Here is a 14,457-nt window from a genome sequence, read left to right as displayed (position 1 = left end):
AGCCTCGCACCGCAGAGGGGCGATGAGCTGGAGGCTGGTGATGAGGAACATGTGGCCACCTCGGAGGAGGAGTTGGAGAAAGATGGGGATGAGGAGGCAGGCTCGGACCAGCAGGGGCTGGAGGACGATGCTGTGGAAGAACCTGAAACCTAGCCGGAGGCTGCAGGACGGGAGATCGGTGAAGGTCTGGCAAGGCCGGAGGGCCAAGGGGGCCCTCACACTGGCCCGATTCACCTAGGACGTCGACTGGTCCATTGTCGAATCCTTACCCACCAACCACTCCCCCATTTCCCACCCTCCCTGGGTATCTGCCACAGGACTCCAGGGTGCTGGACTGTTTCGGCACTGTCAGCGGTCACTGTAGAGGGAAGAGGGTAATGATAACCCGCAGAGAGCTGGGCTCTAGTACTCCTCAATCTATGCCATAGTCTGACCCCTGCCTGTCTGCTGAGTGCTCACTCACACCCATCACCTGCGTCTGGTGATGTATTGCAGAAAAAAGTGACAGAGGCTTCCTACTGGTTGTGTACAAGGGTGTTTATTGTTCAATATATGTCCCCATTCTCCCGATTGGGGCCACCGCCGCCACCCCATGGGATGGGTCCAGTTTGGCACTCAGCGCCACCTCCTCCCGGTCGGTGGTCATAGGGCACTTTGGGGACAGAGGGGCAGCTGGTTCGAGCTCCGGCGGTTTCCCATGGTCCGCACTATTGTGTCAACACCCTCGGCAATGCTCCTCAGTGATTTGGGCCATGCTCTGCAATGCCTCGGCAACGGCCACCTGCAATTGGGACAAGCTCCGGAGTGGCTCGGCCATTCCCATCTGAGAGCACGACATGTCCTGCAGAACCTTATCAAGATCGGCCTGGTACTGGGTGACATCCATCAGTGAGGCAGACATACCAAATATGTGCAGGTTAGGTGGATTGGCTGTGATAAATTGCCCTTAGTGTTGGGTGGGGTTACGGGGATAGGGTGGAGTTGTTAACCTTGGGTAGGGTGCTCTTTCCAGGAGCCGGTGCAGACTCGATGGGCCGAATGGCCTCCTCATGCATTGTAAATTCTATGTAATACCACCGAGACCCTCGTCATGGCTGTCACCGATTGCGCAACACCTTGAACATCTTCACTCATGGTGCTGACGTTGCGCACCAGGTTCTCCATTGTGGTTGCCACTCTAGCAGTGTTGTTTTCAGTGCCACTCATTGCCAGTGCCATCTCCTGGCCTGCAGCCTCTGGGACTTCTCCAATGAGCTATGGATCTGCTGGGGTGACACTGACATCTCCCCTCGAATGTCCCGGCCACTCCCTATCGTCCCCATCAGCCCCAAATTACCCTGTTCCAGAGGCTCAGCATTAGGCTGAGTCCAGGGATCAAGCAGACCTCCAACTGCTGTCTCGCTTGGTGGTTCCTGTCTCCACTGAACATGTGCATCATCAGCAGTGTAGTGCTCACCAGATTGTGCCCCAGAAGCCTGTCCACTAACATTTCCTACCGAGGTGCGTGAATCTGCGCTTATGGAGGATGGGGATGACAACTGAGCCACGACTATAACAGTTGTATCCTCGGAGCTCTCCTCTGCGATGTTCGCCACGGAGTCAGGAGTGGGTGCCACCCGGGATGGACCGGCGCCGTCGGCTGCTGTACTTGCGCGAGAATGGACATGTGGTCAGTGGGAAGAATGGGTTGGTCAGAAAGGCAAACACTACTCACGTTTGACAGGCCCTCCGTCCGGGTGGAGCCTGGCGGTTCCTCACCTCTGGGCTATCCACCATCCTCCGAGGGAGATAAATCACTTGGTTGCATGGTGTACCGAAAACAACCTCTCTCTAAATGTTGGAAAGACAAGGAACTGATCATCGACTTCAGGAAGCGTAGCACGACACACCCCCCCATTTGCATCAATGGCTCCGAAGTGGAGATGGTCAATAGCTTTAAGTTCCTGAGGGTCACCATCACCAACAGTCTGTCCTGGTCCACTCACGTTGATGCAACAGTCAAGAAAGCCCAACAACGTCTTTACTTCCTATGGAAGCTAAAGAAATTTGACATGTCTGCATCGACTCTCACAAACTTCCACAGATGTGCGATAGAGAGCATCCTATCCGGCTGCATCACAGCCTAATATGGCAACTGCTCAGTCCAAGATCGCAAGAAACTGCAGAGTGTGGTGAACTCAGCCCAACGCATCACACAAGCTTGCCACCCCCACATTGAATCTGTATACACCTCCCGCTGCCTCAGGAACGCAGACAGCGTTATCAGAGATCCCTCCCACCAAGGCATTGTCTTCTTCCAGATCCTTCCATCAGGCAGAAGGTACAGAAGTCTGAAGGCCCGCACATCCAGACATAGGAACAGCTTCTTCTCCACAGATACATAACTCCTCAATGACTCCCCCTCGGACTGATCAGTTCCCTGTAAGAACACTATTCAAGACGCCCTATGGTGTTCTTGCTCATGTATTTGCTTTGTTTGGCCCCTTGTTCCGCGCTATAACCAATCACTGTTTGTGAATCACCTGAGGAAGGAGCAGTGCTCCAAAAGCTAGTGTTTGAAACAAACATGTTGGACTTTAACCTGGTGTTGTAAGACTTCTTACTGTGCTCACCCCAGTCCAACACCGGCATTTCCACAGCATCAACTTTTTGGACACTAAGGGCAATTTAGCATGGCCAATCCCCCTAACCTGCACATCTTTGGACTGTGGGAAGAAACCGGAGCACCCGGAGGAAACCCACGCAGACTTGGGGAGAACGTGCAGTCACCGCACAGACAGTAACCCAAGCCGGGAATCAAACCCGAGTCCCTGGAGCTGTGAAGCAACTGTGCTAGCCACTGTGCTAGTACATGTAACAATAAATGAAATCAAATTAGTTAGTGTTTACTTTTCCATGAAAATAGAAGGCAAGAAAACTACATATAAACTTACTTTCTTGGTGTAATTTCAAGGTAAACAAAACTGGCATGCAACACCAAAACAAACTCTGGTGCACTGAGGCATTTGTTAAGACACATGGTTGGAGCAAAGTACTCGGAGCTTCTTCTTTGCTTACAACTTGTGCTGTGACGAACTGCGGAACACCCGACATTAGCAGATACTCACAAAACATTTGCAGTGAATTAAGTGCCTTTCTTGCAACATTTTATTTCCCATCTCATGCTATACCCATCTCATTCCTTTCATCTCTCTTATATTATCCCCATTCCATCCCTGCCATCTAACACTACCCTCCCAAACATTGAAATCCTTCCAGACAGGGTAACTTTATTGAGCTCCTCTTAACATTCCCTTTTTCCTCCTCCACCAACCCATGCCCTGTCCTGCTGCCATCACCGTTTTTCCTCTACTCTCAGATGAAGTTTCAACTGGAGTCATTGCTGATTAAAAACCAGATCAAGGATAATTTAGCATTTTTAGTAAGCAATGCATCACATACATACCAACCTGCAAGCAATAGGTTTCAGCCCAATAATTGTGCTTGATCAATTTAGATCTCTCACTGATTCTTGCACATTATAGTAACTGAGGACGAATAAAAATAACAACTGGTTCAAGAATATAACACAATTATATTGAAATGTCCATGAACCTATTTCCTTCAGAACTCTCCTGTAAGGAAGAACTTGTTCAATTTAATGCAGGTGCACATACATCATGTGATCCAGTCCTCTACAAGCCCCATGTGCCTGCACCAGATTCTGTCCACCAAATCAATCTATCAACCAGAATAGCCAATCAGCACAGCCAAAAACTGCGTGGCATTATCCTAGATTGCCACTAGCAACTGTGTCCACTTCATTTCCCAGCATTGGCTGCCCTCTTATGATATAATTGCATGGCCTCTCTTTATTTACATTCCAAGAGGAGAAACTCGGTTTGCAGGAGTGTATTAAGAAGTATTTTAATTAGGCAGTTGCCTTTAAGTTATATGCTAAATGTACTTCAGGTTCATAGTAAACAGGACCAGCAAATTGCGCAGACCATTAACTTGATTGCAATAAAGCAAACTCCTACAAGTCACAAGAAGTTCATTGTGTCAGAATAAATCAGGTGACATCTCCTGAACATGACTGAGCAGAATTTTACCCCCTTGGACCATATTTTTGGAGGCATCTAACAAGCTCCAAGTTCATCCGCTATCTGAATTTTAAACATCACATGTTCAAAAAGAAATAAGCAGTCTGAATACATTGTCATTTTTCATGAATGCCAAACAGTTTTTCCCAGCATTAAGAGCTACCAAAGTATGTGTGCAAAAATGAATATTGTCACTTACCTACAGATCATATATTTTTGACTAATATTGCTTACACTTCTTGCATTTAATCAGTACAGTGCATTCTGGAACTAAACACCAATTGCACTCTTGCTTGTCTTTTTAGTTATACATGTTACTGTGATTATTTAGAGCACTTGCTCTTTTGAAGGAAACTAGAATGTTCCCAAATCATGATTAAGTTTCTCCATAACAATGCTTAGTTTTTCCTTTCTACTTGTTACGTAAGTCTTTTCCCACGTCTGTACTGTGTAAAAATACAAAAGGATGAAAATGGTTACCCAAAAACCCATTGCACAATATATAAAATTGATTTGGGTTTGTTTTCTACTTCACTGACATTAATAAATTAGAGCAAAAAGAAAAGAAAATTCTGTAAATACTTAGCAGGTCAGGCAGCATCAGTGGAAAGAAAAAACAATGGTCTTTGTCAAAACAAAAAAAAGTTAGAGAGGTAACAAGTTTTAAGTGGAAATGGAAGGAACAAAAGGTGGTCCATGGCAGGATGGAAAGAAGAGATTAAATGACAAAAAGAATGATGGTGCAAGGAGCAAAACAAGATGGCAAGAGGAAATTTTTTAAGACCGAAAGTGAATCCAGAGGAGGTGCAAATGTGAATAGCAGAATCAGAACCAAGAGCAGCTGTCCAAAAGCTGGGGGCAGTAGTTCTAATCTGAAGTAACTGAACTGAATGTTAAATGCAGATTACTATGAATTCTGAATCAAATGATGTGATACAGTTCCTTGAATTGTATTGAGGGTTAATGTGTGTGGTGCCGAGAATTAAAATGTCAGACAACTGGAACATCGGAGTCACTCTGATGGAAGAATGGTGGTATAACGCAAATAAGTCATCCAAACTGCATTTGATCTTCCCAATGCAAGGAGACTGCATCATGAATAACTGAATACAAACTATTGGTGGTGGTGTGATGTGAGGGATGAGGGGCTAATATTTAACAAACCAACTACAACGAAGCTCCATGAAACAAGGTGAGCCATTTAAACAGCCTGTCATAGCACTTGGGAGCCCTTGCAGTTGCGCCTGGTTTCTGTCCTGGTGCCACGGGGGTAAGGGGGGTGTTGGTAGGTGGTGCAATCCACCACCTGGGGACAAAAAATGGGCCAAAAGCTGCATTTTTCCTGAGGTGGATGCAGCAGGCAAGGACATTTCCAAACTTGCATTGTCCCACCTCTGGAGCGTATATTCTGCCCATTATGACTATTGCAATGCCATTATCTACCCTTTCAGTTCTGTGAATAATAGGTCTCGTGCATCAACTCTGAATGATCTCATTTTAATTTTATATCCTCTGCTTTACCTTCCCACCAAGGAATGTTTCCTTCTATTTGCCCTATCAAATAATTTGCCTCAATTAATGTTTCATTTTTGAGGGAATACATATTTAAATCTATGTAGTCAATCCCTCTTCCTTTTAGATTAATAAATGAATTGAATGCCAGAGGTTAGGTGAGCGTGACTGCCCTCGACATCAAGTCAGCATTTGACCGAGTATGGCATTAAGCAGCCCCAGCTAAACTGGAGTCAATGGGAATTATGGGAAAATCTCCGTTGGTTGGAGTCATAACTGACACAAAGGAAGATGGTTGTGGCGGTTAATCATCTCAGCTCCAAGACATCACTGCAGGAGTTCCTAGGCACAACCATCTTCAGCTGCTTCATCAATGACTTCCCTTCCATCATAAGGTCAGAAGTGGGAATATTTGCAGGTGGGGGCAGCACGGTAGCACAGTGGTTGCTTCAGATCTCCAGGGACCCGGGTTCATTTCTCGGCTTGGGCCACTGCATGTGTGGAGTCGGCACGTTCACCTCGTGTCTGCGTGGGTTTCCTCCGGGTGCTCCGGTTCCCTCCCACAGTCCAAAGATCTGCGGGTTAGGTGGACTGGTCATGCTAAATTGCTACTTGGTGTCCAAACGTTAGGTAGGGTTGCTGGGTTACAGGGATAGGGTGGAGGTGTGACCTTAGGTAGGGTGCTCTTTCAGGGGCCGGTGTAGACTCGATGGCCAAATGGCCTAATTCAGCACTATTGATTCTATGACTGCACAATGTTCAGCACCAATCGCAACTCTTCAGATAATGAAGCAGACCATGTCCAAATGCAGCAAGACCTGGACAATACCCAGGCTTGGGCTGACATGTAGCAACTTAGGTTTGTGTCACGTAATGACTATCTCCTACAAGAGAGGATCTAGCCATTGCCCCTTCACATTCAATGACATTACCGTCACTGAATTCCCCACTATCAACATCCCGGGGGTTACCATTGATCAGCAACTGAACTGGATTAGCCATATTAATAATGTGGCTACCATGGCAGATCAAAGGCTAGTACTGCCTTGATGAGTAACTCACCTCCTGATTCCCAAAGCCTATCCACCATCTACAAAGATCAAGTCAGGAGTGTAATGGAATACTGTCCACTTGCCTGGATAAGTGCAGCTCCAACAACACACGAGGAGCTAGACACCATCCAGGATAATAATAATCTTTATTATTGTCAAGTTTAGGCTTACATTAACACTGCAATGAAATTACTGTGAAAATCCTCTTGTTGCCACATTCCGGCTCCTGTTCGGGTACACTGAGGGAAAATTCAGAATGTCCCATTCACCTAATAAGCACATCTTTCCGGACTTGTGGGAGGAAACCGGAGCACCCGGAGGAAACCCACGCAGACACAGAAAATGTGCAGACTTGTCAGTGACCCAAGGGACCTGGGACTGTGAAGCAACAGTGTTAACCACTGTGCTACCCTGCCACCCTATAAGAATTAAATCTACGCTGCTGGGCTCGCTCTGTATCACAAACCAGCTGTCCAGCCAAATGGGAGTTAAACTAATCCTGTTTGATCTCATCAGGAGGCAGTGGCGTAGGGGGAGGTGGTCCTGTAGTTGACTGGACTAGTAATCCAGAGACCCAGGGGAATAGTCTGGGGTCCTGAGTTTGAATCCCACCATGGCAGATAGTGAAATCTGAATTCACTAAAAATCTGGAATTAAAGGGTGAATGGTGACCACAAAACCATTGCCGATCGTCATAAAAACCCATCTCCTTAACGAATGAGAAGTGCTTGATAAAATAGGACTGAGTCAGCACGGCTTTGTCAAAGGGAGGCCATGTCTGACAAATCTGTTAAGAGTACTTTGAGGAGGTAACAAGGAAGTAGACAAAGGGGAACCAGGGGATGTGATTTATTTAGATTTCCAGAAGGCCTTTGACAAGGGGAACCTTGAACCAACTGCCGCATAGGAGACTGTTAAATAAATTAAGAGCCCATGACGGAGCAGATTCGATGAGCCCAGTGGCCGAATTCTGCTATGTGTCTTATGGTCTAATGTCCTTTGGAGAAGGAAATTTGCCCTCCTTACCCGGTCTGGTCTACATGTGACATCCAGATTCACACAGCGATGCGGTTGACTCTTAACTGCCCCCCACCCCACCCACTAAAATGGCCCAGCTAGCTACTCAGTTCAAGGGCCATTAGGGATGGGCAACAAATGCTGGCCCAGCCAGCAACACCCACATCCCAAGAATAAATTTTAAAAAGATAAAAAATATTGATACTACACTCCTAATCTGGTTCAATTCTCAGCAGGTCAGGCTCATACAAACAAAAAGGTATAGTCTGCATTCTGCTGGAATGGAATTGCCATCATTATGGCTGTGAAACTTTGATCCAATTCTGTGATCTATATTCCAGTCATGAAACCAATCCCACCTGTTGAATAGAAAACATGCACCAGGTACTTCCATGTTGCTGTTTAGATTGGTAATGGTATACCTTGGATCTAATTGGTGAAAGTTTATACAAAAAACTAGGAAGAGTTACGAATTTTGGGCTGCAGATCCATTAAAATAAAAATAGTCGTGGTCCAGAAAATATCCAAATGTGGAGGAGATTCCTTTTCACTTCTAAGCAGGATGTTGCAAACTACTATTTGTTGGATTGTTTATTATTTATGCATTTAATTTACTTGTCCACAATAATACATACATAGAGAATTTTGATTCAATTATGCCAGGAATTTATGCTGTAAAGTAAACCAAACTGGAGTATCTCAAATCATAACTAAGAGTGTACTATAAATTTAAATTATTGTTCTCCGTAAAATCATTAGCATACATTACAGCAGATCTAGCATTTGAAAATACTTTTACAATTTGAATTCTTTCACCTCAAACTGATGAGTTTGCATGCAGAAATGTTCTAACAAATACTGTAACAGAAGCTAGAAAAGTCTCAGATAGAACTACTTGGTTTGCAATACTTCAATACAAAATTTAGGATCATTTAATGATATGGAAAATGATAGTTACAGCACAGCAATCAAATTCTAGGAATAAACCAATGAGTAACAAAACTATGTATGCAATATAGACCCTCAGCTCCATACTTACCAAAATATATTCTATAAATTGTCGTAGAAATAACTGGGATTATTATTACATAGTTAGAAAATTGTACACGAGTAAACATTACTTTGCTAATGACAATCTCACCCTTCAGGTCTGGTATCCGGGATAGCCCTGTCCAGTGGGATCATGTTACTGAGGTATACGTTGAAATGTCCCTCACTCCATTTTTCCTTTGCTAATTTTTCATGTTCTTTTGGCACAACTGATCGCTGCCCAAACTGACCAATGGCTTTAGGATCACGAGGAGATAAAGTCATGTCAATCGCCAAGACCTTGTGTACACCTACAATAGAATCTAAATTAATAACTGAATCATTCAGAATACTGCCAAATCTCTCTCGGTCAAATGTTTCGTTGTTTTTAGGAGTTAATTCCACCCCAACGTCTTTCGAAAAACCCTTTTCTTCAATGGCATTTGTCTGGTTGTTAAATTCCAAATTGTTTGTGGCGGTTTTGTTGGTTCCAATGATAATCTGTGCCTGTGTGGCATTGGTTAAACCGCTTAAAATTGTTTTTTCAGGGGCGGATTGCTTTAATACAACACCTCTTGTGTCAGTAATGTTGACGAATTCGTTTTTCGTTCTATTCCAAACTTTAAGGCCGATAGACGTTTTCCCATCGGATTGCTTTACTGTGTCGTTGGCCTCAGTATGCGGATCGGTTGCCTTGACAGATGAATTCATCTTGTTCCATTCTTCCAGCCCGGCTTTTTCCGCCTCGGCGGCCGCTCTCTGTGGCAGGGAGACAGGGAGAAGCCGGGAATCGGGGGCGGCCTCTGCCCTGCGCTCGCTCTCCGGCTTCATCTCTGCCGCCCCCGCGCTCGGCTGCCGGTTTTCCGCGGCCAGCCCGCCGCGGTCGGGCTGCAGCCGTCCAGCGGCAGCCGCCGGCCCGGCCGTCACATTCCCGCCTCCCGGAGGTTGTGGGGCTTTGGGTGGAGCGGGCCTCCGCACCTCCCCCGGTGGCGGGCCGGGATGAGGAGCCGTGCCGATCGGCCCGGACCGCGCGGGAGCCTGGGGCCCGCCCTGCCGGTCGGGCTGGGGGGCCGCTGACTCGTTCCAGAACCTTCCCGGGGGGGGCGGCGGGAAGCTGCGGCGGCGGCTGGCCGGGGGGCGCGTGCCCGCTGCCGCACGACGTCTGGCCAACTTTGCCCCCTCAGCTCGCCGCCCACCCCCGCCGGCAGCCACCACCACCTCGCCGGCTCTTTTCCTGAACATCTTGTGCAGCTCCTGGTCCTGCAGCACCTTCGCCCTCAGCCGCTCCAGCCGCACCAGCTCCTCTCTGGAAACCCGGCTGTTGATCTCGCTGAAGGAAAACCGCAGCGCTGCCATGTCAAAGATCAGCCAGATAATCGAGGCGGCAAAAATAATCGCCAAGATCCTGCTGCTGCCGCGGAACAACCTCCTCACTTTATTCATCATTTTACTGCCTTGACCTTGCGCCGGGTGACCCCGCTTTCTCCTGGTCCCTTCACGCGCGACGTGGAGGTGCCCCCCTCTCTTCCTCCTTCTCCCTGCCTCTCTCGCACTCGGTCCCTGTCTGCCTGCGTGGCATTTCCACAACTGGCTTCCCAAAAGCGATCCAGCTGTGCAAACTCAGCGAGCTTGAAAAGTGTGCAAAAAAAAACAACAACCCACACCGGGACACCTATCACCTTCAAACAGAATCAATATTTACAACCCCTTCAATCTCAAAGCGCATGTTCCAACCACAAAACCATTGTTCCTGGTTTCAAGGTGCAAGTCCACGTGTTCAAGTTCAGATCCTTGTTGGGAACTGCACCGACGATCTTGAATGTGAAACTCGAGTTGCAAATTATGATCCCAATTATATGCGTGAATGGAGTGAATGCATTCGTTCCTTCCAAAGCCTCGGTTGTATGTAACTTCGAAACACCAGTCTCATGCAGAGAAATAACTCGCAATTGGTGTTTTCTATAGTCTGACCTCACGACATTTGTGAACCTGCTGTCTTTTCAAAGTTTCATCAAACGTTTTGTGGATTAAGAAGCAGAACATCCTTTTATAAGCGTTTTTCAAATATGTAGAGGGACTCGCAGGCGAGAAGAAATGTGACTCCATTCTTTATTTTATTCTTAATCATTGGATTATTAAAGTTTAAATTCGTAAGTAAGTGGGGTGAGAGGAGGCATCAGTTTAATTCAAAATTAATTAAAATAACTAGTCACTTAATTAAAATACAATAAGGATGGTAGAGTAGGTGATGCGTTGCAACTGCAGGACGTGGGAGTTTCTGAATGCTAGTGTGATTCAAGGCAAACACGTCGGCAGTAAATTCCTGCGATTCGAGGACCTTCCGCCCAGAGTCAATGAGCTGGAAGCCAAATTGCAGACAGGTTCAAGGTCATTATAATCAATACAGCCAAGTGTGGGGACTACAATGTGGAATCTTACCATGATACCATGGTACAGAAAGCTATTCAAGTGGGGGGAGCTAACCTGAATGTAATGAAAGTAGGTTATAGTTGGTGAGGGGGATCGACATAGTTCTATGCAGCCAAGAATGGGAGTCTACTGCTGTGTTGCATTCCTAATGCCAGGATCCAGGATATCAACTCTGAGCTGGAGAGAACTAAGATTTTGTGGGGGTGGGAGGGAGCAAGCATCCAGCAGTCATCATCAACATAGGCACCAACAACATAGGTAGGACTAGGGAGGAGCTTCTGCTTATAGAGTATGAAAAGCTCGGGCTAAATTATGAATCACAACTTTTGGATTATGTTGCTCTGTTTCGGTCCCAACAGCGTCGCCAAGACTGTAGGTATTTCAATTTATCTTGGTGAACCACAAGCCTTTCCCTTATATCGGTCAAATGACCACACAACCCGTTAGTTCGTTCAAAAGATGGTTTATTTACATACACAAGAGTTATCTCAACATGCAAACGCAATATCCACTATGAGTTAAACCACACCTATCAGCTACAATAACCTATACTTAACTTCAGGGCGACCGGCACAGTGCAAATGGATAAAGGCCTTTATCTGGATTTCACTTGGCTGTTTCGAAGAAAGTGGCTCTGTCTCTGCAGGACTCATCCGTCAGGAGGCAATTGTTGGTCTTGAACTGAGCTGGCTGTTCCTGCTGTAATTGGGTTGGCACAGGCCGGATCCAAAAGAGACAGAACACATGGCTGTGCTCTCTTTTATCCCCCTGGGATTTTGCGCACTTTGAGGTGGTCCTTAACCTTGGACCCAATAGTCCGACAGGGCTCTGATCACTCTCTTTGATTTCAGCCAATAAAGGGGTGGGTACCTTGGTAGCTGGGCGGGTCCTTAGCAGTCATTGATCTTGGCAGTTGTGCTTTCTGAGCAAGGGAGCGGCGCCGATCAATCTGTGGCTGTACCGGTTGCTTGATTGAAATTCTATTGTCCTGGGAAAATGGGCCATTGAAATGTAAACGAGCGGGGGTTTCGGTTAGGTCTGGTTTCCTGTGTTTTAGATACACGTAGGCTGTGAATCTGTCTGAATCCTGGGTTGGCCATAATTCCCATGGTCCTTTGCAGGTAGCCTCTTAGATGGCTACATTCCGTCCTTTTGATCCTGAACGCGAAGCGTGATTGATCACACTATTGATCACTGTTCATCCTTGGTGGACCAGTCACCCTTGTTAAGTAATGGGTTAAGAGACATTCAATTAGTTGTCTCATTTATGTTAAGTGTCCAATAATTGGCACTGATATGTAAAGTGGCTTCAGGTGGCCTCTGGGTCTGGTGATGTGTAGAGTTTTGGGCAGAGTCTGTTGGAAGAAATAAAGGTGTGTTGGTGAAAAAGGAACAGAACTTTTGTCTCTTCATACCACAGCATCTAATACGTCTAACAATTGGTAGCAGAGGATGGTTGCTGTGTAAATGTGAAGGGTTGAAAGATACAATTTTTCCAGATCAAACCAAGGAGTGAGTGAAAAAAAAGGGATATATGGCTGAACCCAGGAAAAAGATGGCTGGATATGACTATCCTCCCTTATTTTCTGAAAGGGAATCGTACGGCCAATGGAGAAGTGCAGTAGTTATGTGGACTAAGGTAACTGCTTTGGGAAAGAGAAAACAAGGTATGGCATTGGCTCTTTCTTTACCATATGACAATAAAATCCAAAACAAAGTGCTTTCTGAGCTGGAATTGGAAGAGTTAGACTCAGAAGAAGGTCTGGCGACTTTATTACATTATATGGATAAGATTTATAAGAAAGATGACTTGTTAAGTGCGTATGAAGCATGGTCGGATTTTGATATGTTCCGGAAAATGGAGGATTTATCCATCAAAGACTATATAATGGAATTTGGCAGAATTCTTCAGCCATCTTTTTTTTCACTCTGAAAAGAGTGGTGATCCCTTGCAATATTGCAATAAAAGGCTGCAGAAACACAACCTGGAATTTCCACAGTCTGTGTTGGCCTTTAAATTACTTGACTGTGCTAGAGTGAGCAACATGGATTAACTCCTGTTTTTGACAGGAGTTCAGTTTACGGATAAGGATACCTTATTCGAACAGATGACAAAAGCTTTACAAAAGGTTCTGGAAAAACATTCGATGCCGATGGCTCTGATGACCCAAATAGGTCAGCTTGCAATAAGGCAGAATATGGAAGATACACTACCAACAGGATGGCGAAATCGTACGGCTACGAACAGGTCTCAAGACTATAAAAGGAGACCGAGACAAGGAAATTATGAAGACAGAAACCCAGTTAGAACCTACAATAGGAAGATGAACTCCAGAAATGCACGGGGCATGATAAATCTATGTTTTCGATGTGACTCTCAATACCATTATGCTTTCAACTGTCCAACTCGTTATGATAGAGTGTTTGAAGCGACACGTGACACGGAAGAGTCAGAAGAGGAAAACGATAGTGACCAGAAAGAAGGCATTGTCCTATTAACAAGCAGTTTTACGCCGGTAATGAGGGTGTTGGTTGCAGAATCCTTCAACTGTGCTGTATTGGACAGTAGCTGCATATCTACTGTGTGTGGGATTGACTGGTTAAAATGTTATCTGAACTCCTTGAATGCTGAAAATCGTAACAAGGTTAAAGAATTTGAAAGTTCCACAAGTTTCAGGTTTGGGGATGATAATACTCTGAAGTCGCTGAAAAGAGTGGTGATCCCTTGCAATATTGCTGGAATGAATCATTTCATTAGCACGGATGTTGTATCAAGTATTTGCTTCTGAGCAGACCGTCGATGAAGAAAGCACACATGAAACTGGATATGGAACAGGATAAGGCAACAGTTTTTGGAAAGACGGTGGACTTACAATTTACACAGTCGGGACACTATTGTATTCCATTACTCACAAATAATATTTCAAGTAGAGTGGTTAAGGATGTGTTAATGGCAGTTGAAAATAGGACTTTAGCTGATAAAAAGCTTGTTGTAGTAAAACTGCATAGGCAATTTGCACATCCGTCTCCTCGGAGGCTGAAAAATGTATTAAAGGATGTAGGGGTAAGGGATAACGACTATACTAAACTGATAGAACAAGTTAGTGATCGCTGTGAAGTTTGTAGGAAGTACAGAAGGACACCAGCACAACCGATAGTAACCCTACCTTTGGCCAGGGATTTTAACGACATTGTGGCCATGGACCTTAAGATCTGGGATAAAGCAAATAATATATTTATTTTGCATTTTGTAGATTTAGCAACCAGATTTAGTCAATCAATGATTGTACGAAGTAAAGAAAAGAGAGTAATTCTGGATCAAATCCTGGAAAAAT

The 14,457-nt window shown here is 45.4% G+C and overlaps 1 protein-coding gene across 2 annotated transcripts in view; it reads right to left on the bottom strand.

Annotated features, from left to right (window-relative positions):
- Positions 1-10,492, bottom strand: part of LOC119961953 (polypeptide N-acetylgalactosaminyltransferase 5) — a 69,560-nt gene extending 59,068 nt beyond the window's left edge. Inside the window, exon 1 of one of the 2 annotated variants that reach the window (XR_005459770.1) lies at positions 8,805-10,486. Coding sequence is in view for 1 of the 2 variants with exons in the window: in XM_038789575.1 (XP_038645503.1) it covers positions 8,805-10,138 (1,334 nt within the window). In the remaining variant the exon portion in view is untranslated. Of the gene's footprint in view, positions 1-8,804 lie in introns of both variants that reach the window. The other variant, XM_038789575.1, reaches the window with a different exon arrangement.
- Between the last annotated feature and the right edge of the window lie 3,965 nt (positions 10,493-14,457).

Source organism: Scyliorhinus canicula, chromosome 2 (genome assembly GCF_902713615.1).
Source record: "Scyliorhinus canicula chromosome 2, sScyCan1.1, whole genome shotgun sequence".
Classification (NCBI taxonomy): domain Eukaryota; kingdom Metazoa; phylum Chordata; class Chondrichthyes; order Carcharhiniformes; family Scyliorhinidae; genus Scyliorhinus; species Scyliorhinus canicula.
Note: the sequence above shows the minus strand (reverse complement) of the source record. Positions and strands in the feature narration are given on the sequence as shown.